Source organism: Plodia interpunctella, chromosome 13, assembly GCF_027563975.2.
Source record: "Plodia interpunctella isolate USDA-ARS_2022_Savannah chromosome 13, ilPloInte3.2, whole genome shotgun sequence".
Classification (NCBI taxonomy): domain Eukaryota; kingdom Metazoa; phylum Arthropoda; class Insecta; order Lepidoptera; family Pyralidae; genus Plodia; species Plodia interpunctella.
Window position 1 is genome coordinate 2074336 of NC_071306.1, and position 16928 is coordinate 2091263.

At 35.9% G+C, this 16928-nt stretch overlaps 1 protein-coding gene across 1 annotated transcript in view; it reads left to right on the forward strand.

The window, feature by feature from the left end:
* Window positions 1-16928, forward strand: part of Pkc53E (Protein C kinase 53E) — a 143925-nt gene that overhangs the window by 120319 nt on the left and 6678 nt on the right. The window contains exons 2-13 of the mRNA XM_053753038.1: window positions 5386-5417; window positions 5943-6025; window positions 10010-10121; window positions 11788-11916; window positions 12204-12400; window positions 12699-13019; window positions 13285-13458; window positions 13987-14078; window positions 15043-15236; window positions 15893-16065; window positions 16513-16677; window positions 16765-16925. Coding sequence (XP_053609013.1) covers window positions 5386-5417; window positions 5943-6025; window positions 10010-10121; window positions 11788-11916; window positions 12204-12400; window positions 12699-13019; window positions 13285-13458; window positions 13987-14078; window positions 15043-15236; window positions 15893-16065; window positions 16513-16677; window positions 16765-16917 — 1825 coding nt within the window. The 3' untranslated portion in view covers window positions 16918-16925. The remainder of the gene's footprint in view (window positions 1-5385; window positions 5418-5942; window positions 6026-10009; window positions 10122-11787; window positions 11917-12203; window positions 12401-12698; window positions 13020-13284; window positions 13459-13986; window positions 14079-15042; window positions 15237-15892; window positions 16066-16512; window positions 16678-16764; window positions 16926-16928) is intronic.

Genomic DNA, 16928 nt, shown 5'->3' on the forward strand with positions numbered 1-16928 from the left:
GATCAACAGCAGCGACGTCCTCACTGAATTAATAAATTTGTTCCTATGTAAATAGATTTCCGTTGCAAGATATAGAAGCAGGGAAAGACCACGACAGAGATGGCGGGTTGACTTTGGTTGATATCCGTCGGGTGTGGCAGCATACACATTTTTATAAGAAGAAAGCCCTTTGCCCAACAATGGGACACAACCACAGGCTAGATAAACATAAAAATGTAGGCGTTTCCATAGAATTGAACGTTAGAATCGATTTCCATCCTCTGCATCGTCATTAGACTTTCTTACGCTATCATTTGAGCATTTTCCTAGTTTCTTCCTCCGCGTCCATGTCTTTGCTCCATAGAGCGTCTTGGTCCAGGGTCCTTTTCCCAATTTTTCTCTTTCCTCAATAGTCATGCCATTAACATGCCTTTGATCCTATCCATCAGCATAGAGTATCAGCTTCAACTTCGATTTTCAGACAGAGATGACACTTGCATGATTCTTGAAAAGAGATCTTGATTGGAATCTAACCTCTTGAAATATTGTTATTAGACATAATAATACCCCTATTATTATATAATTTCTAACATATCTGAGATCAATTAATGCTTGTCAACATCATTTGTAGTTGTTTACTCCAGAACATTAAAGTCTACCTTTCTGTTCCTTTCCTATTTTACACAACGGGACAGGAAGCATTATCGGATTTAAGTACTAGTAATTTATGCGAAGCAAGCCGGACTAGTATCGGGAAGATTAGCAGATGTGTTTTGTACACAATCTTTGACGAAGTTTCTACTTTAGTTAGGCTCAGCTTTATTACCATTTTTGAGTTCTTCAAATTCTATATGTCTCGTTAAGGTCAATTTATACCAAAATTGAACTCCTACGAATATTGTAAATTAACTGACCTTTATTGTGGGTGAACCTTCTTCAATAAATTGGGCTGACGAATCTAAGATATGGTTAAAATATTTTCTACGCTAAACTAAAAAGAACTTGATATTGTTTTAAATTAATTTTTCAACAAAGGTACCGTTTTGTCATGACTATAGTACAATGTTTTAATAAAAATAAAATAAATTCTAACAATATCATAAACTGTGAGTGAGTATATCGAAATCTGGTATAGCCACAGAAATCGTTTTTTACTTACTGACACAGAAGGGCATTATCACAATTATTTTACAAACATGCTTCCCGATACTAAAAGACTGCAGTGTCCAGATCGATCCATCCATATCTATACTAGTATTTTAAATATGGAAGTGTGTTTGTACTTCTATCACGTCAAAATGAAGCAAATCAAAATTTTAGCAATGGATTGATGTGATTTTAGGAGTGGAAATAATTTGAGTGTAATAAATAAGCTTTTTGTCGCGGAGCGTTGAGCGGATCTAAGAGCAACCGCAAGTCATAGGAAATATCATTTTCAGATATCCCCATAACCCCGGGATACAATAGGATACTATTTATTCCGAAATCCGTAACACAGGAACGAAGCCCCGCGCACATGTCGCAGTAACTAATAAAGGTCTCTGATAGAAGGGTCGTTACGTGATCGTGTCATGCCGTCAATAACATAAAGTTGGTAGAAACTTTGAATTTCAAACGAGATTCCGATTGTACGCTCCACCAGTTTCTAGGTTTCTAGAGTCCTTCAAACAACCGCTTACCTAATCTTATTTCCATATTCGAATTTGTATTCGATTAGAGTTTGTATTCGATTCGGTCCTTTTGTAATGAATTTTCGCCAGCCAGTACTTTATTTATTTCAGAATTTGAAATTCGAATGCTCTACGCCTGCGCATTCGAATTTCAAATTCTGAAACATCAATAAAATAATGATTGTGCTGGTAAAGTTTCTGCTATCATCATTATAATTTTTAAGTAAGTGAAAGTTTTGGAATAAGAAAATGGTTGCAATGGAAACCTTGGTTAAAATAACCAAATAACAGGATATACCTACCTAGATGTTAAAATATTAAGTTTTGAATATTATTTTGATAATAGGCTTATATCATCAATCTTTATTTAGGTACTTTATTTACATTGCTAATGCAATATTTGAAACTATTTTAGAGAAAATTTGAAAACCAACAAACAGTATTAGACACTTGTCAAAGACAAAATTTCATACAGATATGATAACTTTTGCATTTGCGACTTTCAAGTCTGTGTGGAATTCTAATCTTAACTAATAGTATAAATGAGAAACTAAGTTTATTTGTTAGTTACCTTTCCGCGTAACTTACATGTCACGTATGTAACGTTAAAATTTTGTGCTCAACCAATCTTCTTGAAATGTTGTATACATGTAGTTTGAATTACGGAGGACATGGGATATCAGTTTCATCCTGGTAAATAAATGTTCGGGCGAAATCGGGTAAAAGCTAGTTTCAAACAGATTTTACTGTCCTCTACATTATGAAAACGTACATTTGTGGCAGATTCGGTCTCCAACGTCATATATCAGTAGTACGGTTCCTATTGCCACCGCTTTGATCTCGGTTTTTGGACTGCGAGCCGAATCGTAAATTATTATATTTTTGGCATAGACGCTCACACCTACCTGTATAAGCGAAGTAATAAATATCATTAAAAACGGTCGCGCTGTTTGTTTATTGACTAAATAATAATATAGACGCGATAGTGGTCCAATGGTTAACCACGCCTGTGGAACCGTAAGGTGACATGTTGGAATTCTACTAGTGCCGCACGAGTTTGTATACCAATCTGACTCTAGTATAGTTTTCGTCCACCACTGATTGTTTCCGGTGAAGGAAAACATTGTGATGAAAATTAAATTGTAGCTTTCTATCATCACTACTTTTGGCTGTAGATCGACAACGTCGACGCTTCAATCAGCTAAGAAAAAGTTAAAATATACACACATTTATAAGTATGATACCTTATGCGAAGTTTTAGGTTGAAGCAGGTAAGATATTTTATATTTTATAAATCTTATAATTAACCTCGTTTACGATTGGACCTAAGGTCTGATTGAAAACCAGCTTTTGCTCGCTAGCAAAAGCCCGCTGGGTCCTGACCTTTTGGACTTGCTGCAGCGCGACACATAAGAATAATTGTGTGTCACATCACATGTTAAATGTTTGGAATGTTCCTTTCTTGTGATTATATATATATATATATATATATGATCAAATAGAAAATATATTAATGTCTATTACTGTCTCTTGTTACATACTGTATATTGATGATTGATCGTTATCCTAAAAACCTACACGATCATGTTTTTGTCATGTTTCTGGTAAATAACGTGACCTTTCACTCTGACATTTACTATTACATGCCCTGTCCAAATGTCGAAATTTGCACACCTACATATTATACGCGTGGGGTGGAGTTATACATTTTAAGGGTATCCAATATGCTCATCGTGACCTTTGACCTAATTAAGTACTAGACAAAGTACAAAAACCAATCATAGAAATTTCCACATTGAGAGCGAAGGTAAAACATAGAATTTAACTACTTTTAAGCTTTCGCGTTGCATAATTATACGCGCAAATCGTTTCGGACCTCTGTAACAAGGTCCGAAACGCCTAGAAAATAGAAAAGGTATGTGCGCGCGTTCAATACCTGTTATTTAGTATAGAGACATAGAAATTGCCAGGTGCTTCTCTTCCCACACATATTGTAAAAGTCGATCAAGGGAAAAGGCTATAAAATTTATCTGAAATTAAACATTTACTCGGAATATTTTGTCGCGGTGGAGGTTATACAAACCTGGCCTTATATTGGACGTAATATTGCAGCGGTGCGGTTGGCAGAGCTGCAAGCTGCATAATATCGGTCAAATAATTGTTACATACACCCACCCCGCAGTGAGCTGTAGAAATTGAAATATTTTGGTTAATTCTGGAAACTGCTGTTGTTTGACGACCTCGGTGGCGGAGTGGTAAAGTGCTTGCCTCTGAACCGAGAGGTCCCGGGTTCGATCCCCGGTCGGGTCATGATGGAAAATGATCTTTTTTTGATTGGCCCGGGTCTTGGATGTTTATTTATATATGTATTTGTTATAAAATATAGTATCGTTGAGTTAGCATCCCATAACACAAGTCTCGAACTTCCTTAGGGGCTATCTGTGTGATTTGTCCTAATATATTTATATTTATTTATTTGTTAGGTATCTGTTTAGTAACTATTGTTTATTAAAATATTGAAATAATATTTATATCTGTATATATATGTTTTAACAGTTTACTTTGATCTGACATGCAATAATTTGTTTCCTCTTCAAGATTTATATCAAAAGTTTGTCTGGAAGAATATATAGATAATAATATATAAAAAGTCTTATTTTTGTTAACTTTGCTTTGATAAAATCCACATAATTTTTTTAACCATAGGCTTTCAAGAAGCGAACGACGTGATGGACTCTCTCTTCACACAATAGTGGTTCAATAAAACCACGATCTAACTAAACGGGAACTAAATACTTCACTTACAAAGGAAACTTTTAGAAACGAATGATTCCAAATTACAGTTAAATAGAATTAGATAATTACAAGCATATTTGAGCGCGACAGTAACCAGCAATCCCGGAAATAGCCCTCCACTGAAATTGCGTTGGTCCGTCTGCTATGCAGCGCACGTAAGCCGGTAGCCATAGACTAATAAGTTTCATAGACAACAGAATACCCATATCTCTGTCTTTATTTAAACGCAGCTTCAGCGACATGCTTGCCAAATGACAATGAAACTTGCGAGCAAAATTTGAAATTTTTTGAGTAAAAAATTTGTAATTCTACCAAGTTAAAATTTTCACACGAGCTAAAATATGTTTTGTCACTATCGTACTTTATAATATTTAATTTGACAGAAAGAAACAAAACATATTTTAGCGAAGAGTATGTTTTAACTTTTTTATGAATAACAGGTTTTCCCCCTTGTATTAACGTATAGTTTTTATTTTTTTATTTTCTTACAAAATGTTTAGTCATTAATATAATATAATGTTTAGTAATTATTTGCGAATTTGTTATTTATATCAGTCTTATCTATTTCTACATTCGTGTTTGGCTCAGGGCATGTCAGTGCCAGTCGGTAGAGCTCCTGAGCAGTAATTGCAATTTCTGCATTTCGATTAAATTCTATGTAGTCCGATCAAAGCAATCGAGTCTTGAATCAACTCGAGTTCTGTATTCGATACAGAAATTCATAGATTCGATGAATAAATCAAATAGGTAAGACGATATTGACGAATAGGAAAATAATAGTTAAATTTATTGTATATATTTAAATTTTAAATAATTATTGTATTGTAAAAAGGATATTAAAAATAATGTCGATGAATGGAGAACGTTAATCTAATTTCAATGTTGCTAAAATCAGTGATAAAAATAAAACAATAATTTGTTTTGTTTTTTATTGTTACAGGGGCTTTGGTAAACAAGGATTCCAGTGTCAAGGTAAGAATATACATGAAATTTGAAGTAGTACATACAGACCGACAAGGATAACTGGCCATGGTGGGCCATATGTGACCAAAAATAAAAACTTTCAGAAAAATATTTGTGTTGACATTATCTTGTCGAATTTGTTAACGAAGCATGCCGCTTTGGCAACCAAAAATAATGGCTGGTCCACAGACGGCATCTATTTGCACACTAGCTTCTGCCCGCGGCTTCGCCCGCGTTAATTTTCCAGGATGAAAGGTACCTTATGTCCTACTCCATACTACAAACTACACGTATGCAAAATTTCAAGAAGATTGGTTGATTAGATAGAGCGTGAAGAAGCAAACAAACTTACTTTCGCATTTATAATATTAGTTAGGATTAGAATTATTCCGTCGACATGTTTGAGAGGAAACGATAGCATTCCCAAATTCAGGCAAGCTTGACGACGTCCCATTTTGGGATTGCCCGAGCTTCATAGCCTAGAATACAACCGGCAATAAGAGTTAACGTTAAATGATATTGTTTTTGCCACAGTATGCAGCTTCGTGGTCCACAAGAGATGCCACGAGTATGTCACCTTCACCTGTCCCGGCGCCGACAAAGGGGCAGACTCAGACGTGAGATACTTTGTTTGTTATAACTTTAAATTAAATACATAAATTAAAATTATTAACTCACAATCAATCAATTATTAAGTCACATCGACATATTCAAATTAATTGCAAACTCGCCGCTATTACAACGTCATAGAGGTTCATGTGTGCACTTCATGTGCTGTAGAGTGTCCAACGGTGATAACTATACATTTGAATAAATAATACGGACAAATCCAAACAGATTTAACCCCAAAGCACAGTTTAATTAGATCCATACAGTTGTTAAGGTGAAACATTAGTCGGCAGTTAGGACTGTCAGCAAAACAAAAGACGTGTTTGTGTTAATTAATCTTATTTTCCCTTGCCCTTGATTTGTCTCCTAAGGCGTCGTATGGAGAGTAGGGAGCAGCAACCCCTCCCCGCAGCTCTCACAATTGCCCTGGGGCGTTCGAAATTCGGTAGGAACCAACTATGTAAATAAGTCCGTCAGCCAGCTGGCTGTATCATCGAGTCGTGTGCTTGGGCACAGGTGTTCCCTCGATTTTGGAGTCGAAAGACTTGTGTTATGGGATACGTCAACGATTCTAAAGTAGAAGATATAGATACATATTTTATAACGGCCCTAATAGTCCTAATACTTAAATACAAAGGCCCATTGTAGGATATATTCGGGAAAGATATGTAGATTCGTCGTACGTTAACGCACGTCATTGTGAAAACCTATAGAAAACAACAGAGCCGTGACGTGCTGCGTCGTCGGAGCACGACTGTGCAATGGTCGGCAACGCATCATTAGCTTTTATTGGGTTGCTGGTGTCAATCGACTGCGCTATTTGCTTACCATCAGGTAACCCGTATATTCGTTTGCCTAAGAAACAAACGACACCGTTAATATGTAAGGATACTTACATATTAACAATGTCGTCTGTCTCTTTGCGATAAACTCAAAAAATACTATACGGATTCCTGAGGAATGTTTAGGTACGAAACCACTAGTGATAAATAAAAAAAGAAAATTAAGTTGAAACCAAAGATTATATATATAGATCTAGAAAAATAATTCCCTTTGACTGTAGCAATTTACTCGTCTAGACTCATAATTGCGTTCCTTTTAGGGTTTTGAAGGGCAACATAATATTTTCTCAATTTTTATAAGTGGGCGTTCCGTTTTAGTGAAACTGTGAAACCCCTCAAATTCATAACTTTTCTCTCGTAAATTGTAGAGGGAATTTATTAATTGTACTTGTACTGTTACTTTAATGTTTCCATTAATTTCACAAATTGAATAGGTAGGTACCTAATTAATATAAAATTGTACAAATCATACAATATATCTTGAGGCATTATTTGAGCTGGCGTGTATCATCCTAGACCTCGTATCTGCTTCCTATCAGGCCAGATTAAGGTTAAACACTCAAACTAATAAAAAATAAAGTTTCAAGCCTCATCACTCAGACTGCCTCGGTGGCGCAGTGGTAAAGTGCTTGCCTCAGAACCAAGAGGTCCCGGGTTCGATCCCCGGCCTTGTCATGATGGAAAATGATCTTTTTCTGATTGGCCCGGGTCTTGGGTGTTTATCTATAGATGTATTTGTTATAAAATATAGTCCCATAACACAAGACTCGAACTAACTAGAACTAAATTCGAATTGACACAACGTGAATTTTGAAGAATTGAGAGGTGAAATCATTCATTCGGGAAAACATATATAAAATCCAAAACATCAATCAATTACACATTTTGAGGTTGATTTGTCTCACAAAAAAGCTTGATTCCTTTATTTGCATAGCGGTTTGAATTCGAAAATGGCATAAGTACTTAACGCCAAGAAACTATTTCTTTTTACATGTTTACAGATATGAAAATAGATTAATAACACAAAGAGCCACTCCTCTAATGAGAATTAACTAGACCTAATATTAATTGTTTCGCATACACCCCGCGTGTAGGGTTGCCATATTTCAGGGTTTGTCCTCAGACATCAGGATGTTGAGAATATAAATTTTCTGGAATCGCTTTTCCAATTCGGCCTTGTTCTGGATAGACATGGGCGTGGGTTTAATTCCCGCTCGATACCAGATTTTTTTATCTCGTTATTATTTTGAAAATCAGTTAAAAAACATGATATCAGTGTGATAATGTATAACAAAATTATTGAAATATTCTTTTTATATAATATAATGCCGAATTGTGGCGAAACGGCTTTCAGTTTGCGAAATATCAGAATTTCAGAAGTCTTATTGGTAGTAAATAAAGAAAATCAGAGGATTTTATAAAAGATGCGAAAATGAAATTGCGTTCTACTAAAGAGGCAATATCACAGTTAAAAAAATTAATTCTTATCAATTAAAGTAATAAAATTAAAAACTGGTAAAAGGAGGATTGATCAAAAAATTTCACATAGAAATTGTGGTATTTATCCGTAGTTTTAAAATTTAATTCGTAATATGGTGGTCACTCTATTTGCGTGCCAACATGACGCTGTGTACTTACCAAGCGCTCAGTCTACATTGTGGATGTAATGTACTTCATTTTAATTACATTAAAAACACCATTTTACGACCACTGTAGCTATTACGGTGTTTTAAAAGCTTGTTAGTTAATTAGAGCCATGTTGTGTATACTCTAGGATGTACATATATAATACATATTGTAGACCTTCGTGGTCTACTGGACATACTGCTGCATCATTATCAAAAAAGTGTTTGTGTTTCATTCTACATAATTGCCACGACTCTTGCCATGAGAAGTGCGACTATAAAACGATGAAGATAAAACGTATTGAATGTTAATGAGGTTAGTATACAAAAACCAAACGGATAATGCGTTTTTATGATAATTACATGACTAAAAAGCCTTTCATTCAGGAAATCACAGAGTTCTATTATGCGATGGGAGAAAAACATTTAGGCCCAATATAGTATTAAAAAAATAATATTACTACATTTTGATGCAATTAGAATTCAAAAAGGTGCAATTAATTTTATTCTACCTCTCATTCATTTATAACTTTGTTAGTCAGCTTTGCAGCACCCGGAATATAATTAAGGAGCAATGAAAATGTCTCTCTGTCATTTCTAGATCTTCCATTCCATTTCATGAATATCAAACTTGATCGCGGAAACTCAAATAGCTTTCGAATTTGCAAATATGATAATTAAAGTTACTCGTAGACTCGACAGTTAGTTAACTAATAAACGAAGTTTTGAATGGTTAGGTAAAAATACCTAAGTAAAAACTTACTATATTAAAAATATTACAAAGGTCCGATAAAATTGACACACGTGCAAAATATTGTACTACAATTTGGAATATGATAGATAAAGGAGATAAAATCAATGTGATGCCTCGAGATGTTGACGCTTCGCGGTTAGTATCAGAAAAGATGACTTTCCTAAAATAAATGATTAAATTTAGAGATTACAGTCGTCGAGTATAGAATGTTAGATATTTCTAAAACTAATTCAGAATGAGACAAAGCCAGCCAAGCCCAAGTATTGATGAATCGAAAACAACGCTGAAAATTCTTAGTAAACAAGAGAAATATCTTCTTGGAAGTAACATTTATTGGATCCAATAAAACCTCGACAAAAGAAATGTCTGTGACAAGCTTTAACAGGGCTTACCACCTGTTTCTACAATATTTTTCGTAGTATTTACTTTTCTTTATCTTATGAACAAAGATAAGTAAAATCTATGTAAGAAGACTCCGCTAAACTTGGAAATTCAGGATTATAAATAAATAAATATTCATGACCACCGATTTGTTTGACGGATAACGCTTTGTTATGATAAAATGTGATACAAAATATAAATACATGATAGGAATAGAGACATGTAACTTATGTACATCATAACATTAAATTATGAATGCTCAGCTATTTTAAGCATAACAAGTGTTGCATCGGGGATATATTTGTAAACTTCCAACAATGCACGCAAATATGGGCTCATATAAAAAATATCAGATATGCATGCGATGTCATCTAAATACATTATCGACAGGACACTCGCACTCGGCACAACTTCCGCAATCATACATACTCCTCCCCGACGTTCTGCGACCACTGCGGGTCGTTGCTGTACGGGCTCATCCACCAGGGCCTCAAGTGTCAAGGTACCATGCCTCCAGAAGACAGAAGACGCTCTAACTTTATTTGATGATACGCCTTCTACAATTCTAATATGCTTGGATCTCTTAACTGCTTTATGTGTGCCCGCTTCTTTTTCAGATTTGTTTTCGGTGGTGGTTTTATGCTAATGCTTTGTATTGTATCTTTTTTACATTTTTGTAGATTTTTATACATAATAATTAGAGTATTTTTGTGAATTCTTCCTTCCTTCTTCGGGAGATTTTTAATTACAAGACAGTTTAAATGCTGCGCCGTATCCAAATTTTTTTCTGGTATTAATTATGATTTGTTGTTGCTAAGGCCGCCTACGCGCCCCACAAATGGAATAACTGGACGTTCCTAGCTCCAACGTTTTGTGACCATTGTGGCACAATGCTACACGGCCTCGCGCACCAGGGATATAAATGCGGAGGTATAAAATATGTCATTATAATGATGGACATGTGCCAATGCCGAGGAAACTAGTTCCTGGGGTGACCCTGTAGAAATATATGGATCAGATATGCCTGAAACTTCACTGGATGTGGTCAAATCACTCGATATTATCCCATTAGCTGTTGTTATAAGTATATTAAATAAAGATTATGCAGTAATATTTCTAAAGTCAAAGTTATTAAATATTCTTAGTACTTATACGAGAAAATTTTATCAATTGTTGATTGATTCACGTAATCTCTTAGCACACCCGAGAATAGATTGAAATACTAAGTCTAGCATCATCCAAACTTCGTATTGAATTAATCTATCAATAGATGTCTCAGAAAGCCAAACAGATTTCGTTTAAAGTTAATTAAATTTAGTTCGTTGTTAGAAACTTAGCAGATTTTATGGAACTTGTTGTAAAAAATCTTTGAAGCATGAAGTTTAGTTATTGAATGACTGTAGTTTGTAACAGTTGTCTGTACATATTTAGTATGCTCGTATTAGTTGCTAGTTTGTATTTCTTTTAAATTTATCCCAAATATTAAATTATCAGCTTCAACTTTGAAATTGAATTTGAACTCCAGCATTGTCTGTATCGGTTGGAATAAAAAAGTACTGAAAAAGTTTATTGGTTTTCCAGTGCCAATACTATATAGTTTATGCACGCAAATACATAATGACAAATCCACTGCGTTTCATTCCTACAATTAATTTTTAAGTTTTTAAACTTTGCGGTAAAGTGTTATATTGAAAAGTTTCTTCCAAGTTTCAACTTAATGTAAACTCCGTCTTTTCAACAACTTCTTTCCAAGTTGTTCGTAAAATTTTGCATGAACATCAACTTCGCTTTAAGTTTTTCTGATCCCTTCTAACCTTTTGTTTTTCTTTGCACTAGCTAAAATTTTGATGTATTTTCTTCAATGATCTTTTGTATATTGTGATAGGATTTCTTTATCTAATGATTTATATAATGCATCTTGCTTGTGCTAAATCGTTTATGTGACTAGATATAGTAACTCTAACAAAAATATTCTATATTCTGTGTTCTACTGGACTAAAATTTTAAGAACTATGATTTATCGTATTTCTTACAATGATTGTTTAATACATTATGATTAAAATACGAGTCAATTTCTTTCCTCTTTTCTTCCAGTCTTAATGATGGGTGACTAGTATTTTCATTTTAGTTTTAATCAAGTACGTATTATAACATGTCTTTCGATTTAGCATGTGACATGAACGTGCACAAGCGATGCGAGGAGTCTGTTCCGAACCTATGCGGCTGCGACCACACCGAGAGGCGCGGGCGCATCCAACTTGTGGTGGCTTGTGTGGGGAACAAGCTCAATGTTGAAGGTAATTTTATTTACATAACTTTCATTTTAATTTTGTCAGTTTTTTTTTCTTCTGGATTACTCTCATTGCCATAGTTAGCGACTACTTGATAAGTAGTTTCTTTCATTAAACTAGTTGAGTTAATGAAAACATTAAAGCATTGGTTGTTCTGAACTTCTGACCCGTCGGCAGCAATGGGCGATAACTTTAAAATGAGTAGCGTAAAATATTATTTTAATTTTTATACATAATAAAATATACACAATAAATAGTTGGCTAAAATAAAACATATTTTGTGTCGTTTTCAGTGAAGCAAGGTCGCAACCTGATCCCAATGGACCCGAACGGCCTATCGGACCCATACGTCAAGATGAAGCTGATCCCGGACTCGGACAATGTCAAGAAAAAAACCAAGACCATCCGCAGCACGCTCAACCCGGTGTGGAATGAGAAACTGGCATTCGACCTCAAGTCTGAGGACAAGGACCGCCGATTGCTTATTGAGGTAGGGTATCTTTCAATTTTCTTTTCAGCTTTAAAAGATGAAGCTGAGAAGTATGCGGACTCATATCAGCTTTGTTTTTTAAAGCTGTAACTAATTGAAGACGCTGGATCATAACTAAACAGAAACAATAGATGATCTTTTGAAACATAAAAAAGAAATATTTATTACATACTTATTTTTTTTTGTATACCTAGTTTTCATCCAAAGTGTTTAGACATGTATATTAGGAAAGAGCAGAACTCTCTGACTCGAGCATTGCTTACTTTCAGAACTTTGAAATTTTCCTAAAACATTTCAGGTGTGGGACTGGGACCGCACATCGCGCAACGACTTCATGGGTTCGCTCTCTTTCGGCATATCCGAGCTGATGAAAGCCCCCGCTGAGGGCTGGTTCAAACTGCTCACCCAGGAAGAGGGAGAGTTCTACAACGTGCCCGTACCAGAAGAAGGCACAGACCTAGCTCAGCTCAAGACTCAAATGAGGGCTACTAGTGTTGGTGCGCGCAGGGCGCCCCCTCCGCCAGACAGAGAAGTCCCACATAACATGGCCGCCGCTGACGTCATCAGAGCATCCGATTTCAACTTCATTATGGTGCTCGGGAAAGGGTCGTTTGGTAAGGTAAGGCGTTACTTCTGAGGAGTTGTTCGCCTGTAAAATGTCTTCATATTATGCTCTTATGGATCTTACTTTACGTTTCGTACCTTAGCTTCTTTTGACATTCTATTCTGCTCCTCGCATTCTTGGGCCGAATCCAATCCCACATTTTTCAAGATGTCGTCATTCCATCTCCTGTGTGATTAGGGTATGCCTATGCTGCTTTCCAACATTAGCAATAACTATTCAAACAATCAAATAACTCAATCACATCTGCTAAATGTTCCAGGTGATGCTAGCAGAGCGTCGCGGCACAGATGAGCTGTACGCGATCAAGATCTTGAAGAAGGATATCATCATCCAAGACGACGACGTGGAGTGCACCATGGTGGAGAAGCGGGTCTTGGCTTTGAGCAACAAGCCGCCGTTCTTGGTGCAGCTGCACTCCTGCTTCCAGACAATGGTATGTTTTTATAATTGGATGGAATCTCTTATAATAATAAGGATTGGAAGTCTTTAATACTCGCGAGTTCATTTCATTTGAGGCTGTAACTAACATTCGAAACTAAGCTACTCGTAGAGATCATCGTGACAAATCTTTAAATTTTGAAGTCTTGTAAGACGACGAGAGGAGATGGACATCCTATTCCAGGAACCAAAACCCTAAATATGTGTTTATAAACCATTGAGTAGTGAAGCCAAGAAGCGGAAACACTTGACGCAGGCTTTGCCAAAGGAAGTATCAGAAATTAAAATTCAGTACGTACTAATGAGTACCTAAAAATATTAATTAATGAAAACAAAATTAATAATCTGTTTTAAAAGGTCTGGTCGCTTTACACACGCGCACACACGCCTTTATAGTTAGTAAACTAATTATTTTAATGTAAGTTGTTTTTTATGGATAGTGGACGATCGTCTCTTAATCATTTTAAGCAAACGTTCCAGTTCTTTTCTTTGCCAAATTTTAGTCCTTTTCCTATTAATCCAGGACCGACTGTACTTCGTGATGGAATACGTGAATGGAGGAGATTTGATGTTCCAAATTCAACAGTGTGGAAAGTTCAAGGAACCCGTGGCTGTGTAAGTGATTATAGTCTATTTTTTGTTACTAACACATGAATATTGATGATTCAGTTATATTTTAAATCCTATTCTATCGTTAATAGGATTTAAAATAAAATTTCATATTATAATTTAAATAACATTATTTTGTCCCTTTATATGAACAACACCGTTCACAAGCATTTCGAACAAATTTTTTTATTAGATTTCATTTAATTGTTATAACGTGTAAACTTGATCATTAAGCATGACCCAAGTTTCGTAAAATTTTTCCTGTAAAAATCGATGTTTTGTTTCCGGTGATTCACTGATATTTTCGTGTTCATCATATTTTCAATATTAAGTATGGGTTACGTATAAGCATGCAAAACAAGATACAATAAACTTTAAAGAAACAGCCCTGCTATTCACAAAAAAATTAAAGCATGCTTTAAGCTAAAGTATGTTTTGTCTCACTCTGTCAATGTTGTAAAGTACGATAGTGACTAACTATACTTCACAAATACTTAAATAAATACTAACTATATTTTAGCTTAAATCGAATTCGTTAAATAAAATCGAAAGCATAGGTATATGCTTGCGATTTTAATTAATAACAGGGTTGGACTAGAAATACGACCTTTTCACTGGTGCAATTCCAGGCTAATTTGAGAAAACTATAGATAGATAAACTCTTTATTGCACCATTCACAAAGGAGTTACAAGTTACAACAATATATTCAAACATAATGAGTGCAAAGGCGGACTTATCGCTAATGCAATTTCTTCCAGCCAACCTTTGGATGGAAAGAGACACAAGTAAACTAAGGGGGTGAAGTAAACTATATAAATATTAAATAAATGAACAAAAAATAAAATATTAAATTAAAAAAGATATAGGAGAAATATATAAACATACAGACAAGCGTAAATGTTGTTGTTATAGAAGTATATTTAGGTGAGTGAAATTTTTTTTAGATTTTCTCAAATTATTTTATTCCAGGTTTTACGCATCCGAGATCGCCATTGGTTTATTCTTCCTGCACTCCCGCGGCATCGTCTACCGCGACCTGAAGCTGGATAACGTCCTTCTCGACCAAGATGGCCACATCAAGATCGCCGACTTCGGCATGTGCAAGGAGGGAATCACTGGCGACAAAACCACTAAAACATTTTGCGGCACTCCCGACTATATAGGTAAGTTGTACAGTGCAACCAGTTGACCACCAGCATATCTTCCATTTCGCTCGTACAGACAACAGCACATCAACCTACCCAAATGTATTGCAAACTCGCCGCTATTACTGCGCCATAGAGTTTCATGCGGGGTAACCTGATGTGCTGCTGCTGTTGACTGTACACGACAGAGAAACCTATGTAGAAATACATAAAGAGAAACGTATCGCAGCGTTATATTTTCGACATTTTGTCCCTCATCGTGTGGCAATTTTATTTGGAAGAAATTTCTGAGATCGCTAACAATTTGCTCTTGCTTCTCTTGTTATTTGTATCTATGTCTTTCATTTATATTTTCACACGTCATGTAGCACCTCAGATCGTTACTGATTGATAAGTGTTATTATAATCTAAACGATTTTTTTAACGACGAACTCAGATAAAAATGACATTAATAAATAGGATCGATATAATAATGTTACTTTTATTTATTAGTTTTGTGGGATGATAGCATGGCATACCAAAGTTTTCTTTTAACATCACATTGTAAAAAATGTAAACTTATGTTTTTGCAAATAAAATAAATTATCTTTGTCTTTTAACAGAAAGGGTCTGTCTAGAGATATCTTTCCAAAAAGATTTAGAAATGAAAACTTGCAAATAAAATCTTTGTCCAGCTCCTGAGATCATCTTATACCAGCCGTATGGGAAGTCGGTGGACTGGTGGGCGTATGGGGTGTTGCTGTATGAAATGCTGGTCGGGCAGCCGCCGTTCGACGGAGAAGATGAAGAAGAACTGTTCGCTGCCATCACGGATAATAGTGTGTCGTACCCTAAGACATTGAGCAAGGTGAGGCATGAATTATTTTTAATGTTAATGTCTTTCACGTCAAAATGGAGCATTGGATAGGTAACGCCTGACGAACGAAATATTTAGGTATAATTGATATGCCTTTTAAATTGTGGTTGATTTATGGTGTAGAGATAGCAAAGATTTATACAAATCTGTGGGTATTCTATAATAATATAGATCTGTAGTAGTGAGATAGTTTGAGAGTGACAACAGGCTACTTTATGGGCGTTTCATGCTGGTCTAAAAGTGAAAAAAAACAAAGAGTGCCCCTCTACTTTCACGCAGGACGGATTGTTGTGAAATTTGGTACACGGATAGAATACAACCTGGAGTAACACATAGGGTAACTTTTAACCCGAAATTCCAGGGTGAAGATCCGGAGCGCAGCCAGTCATTCATACAATTTAGTTTATTTGAAATTAAAATCCTCGTCGTGTAATCCAGGAAGCCAAAGACGCGTGCAAGGCGTTCCTGACGAAGAACCCGACGAAGCGCCTGGGCGGCGGCGCGCGCGGCGCGGAGGACGTGCGCACGCACGCGTTCTTCCGTCGCATCGACTGGGCGCGCATCGAGGCGCGCGACGTGCAGCCGCCCTTCAAACCTAAGATCGTACGTTCTTTTTTTAAATTTCTTTTTTATGCTATCAACAATAAAAGTTAAGAGAAATGTATAAGTGATGTATTGTTATAATTACAGAAACACCGCAAGGACGTGTCCAACTTCGACAAGCAGTTCACTCAGGAGAAGACGGAGTTGACGCCCACGGACAAGCTGTTCATGATGAACCTCGACCAGACCGAGTTCATGGGCTTCTCCTTCCTCAACCCAGAGTTCGTGCAGCACGTCTGAACTACCAGGTA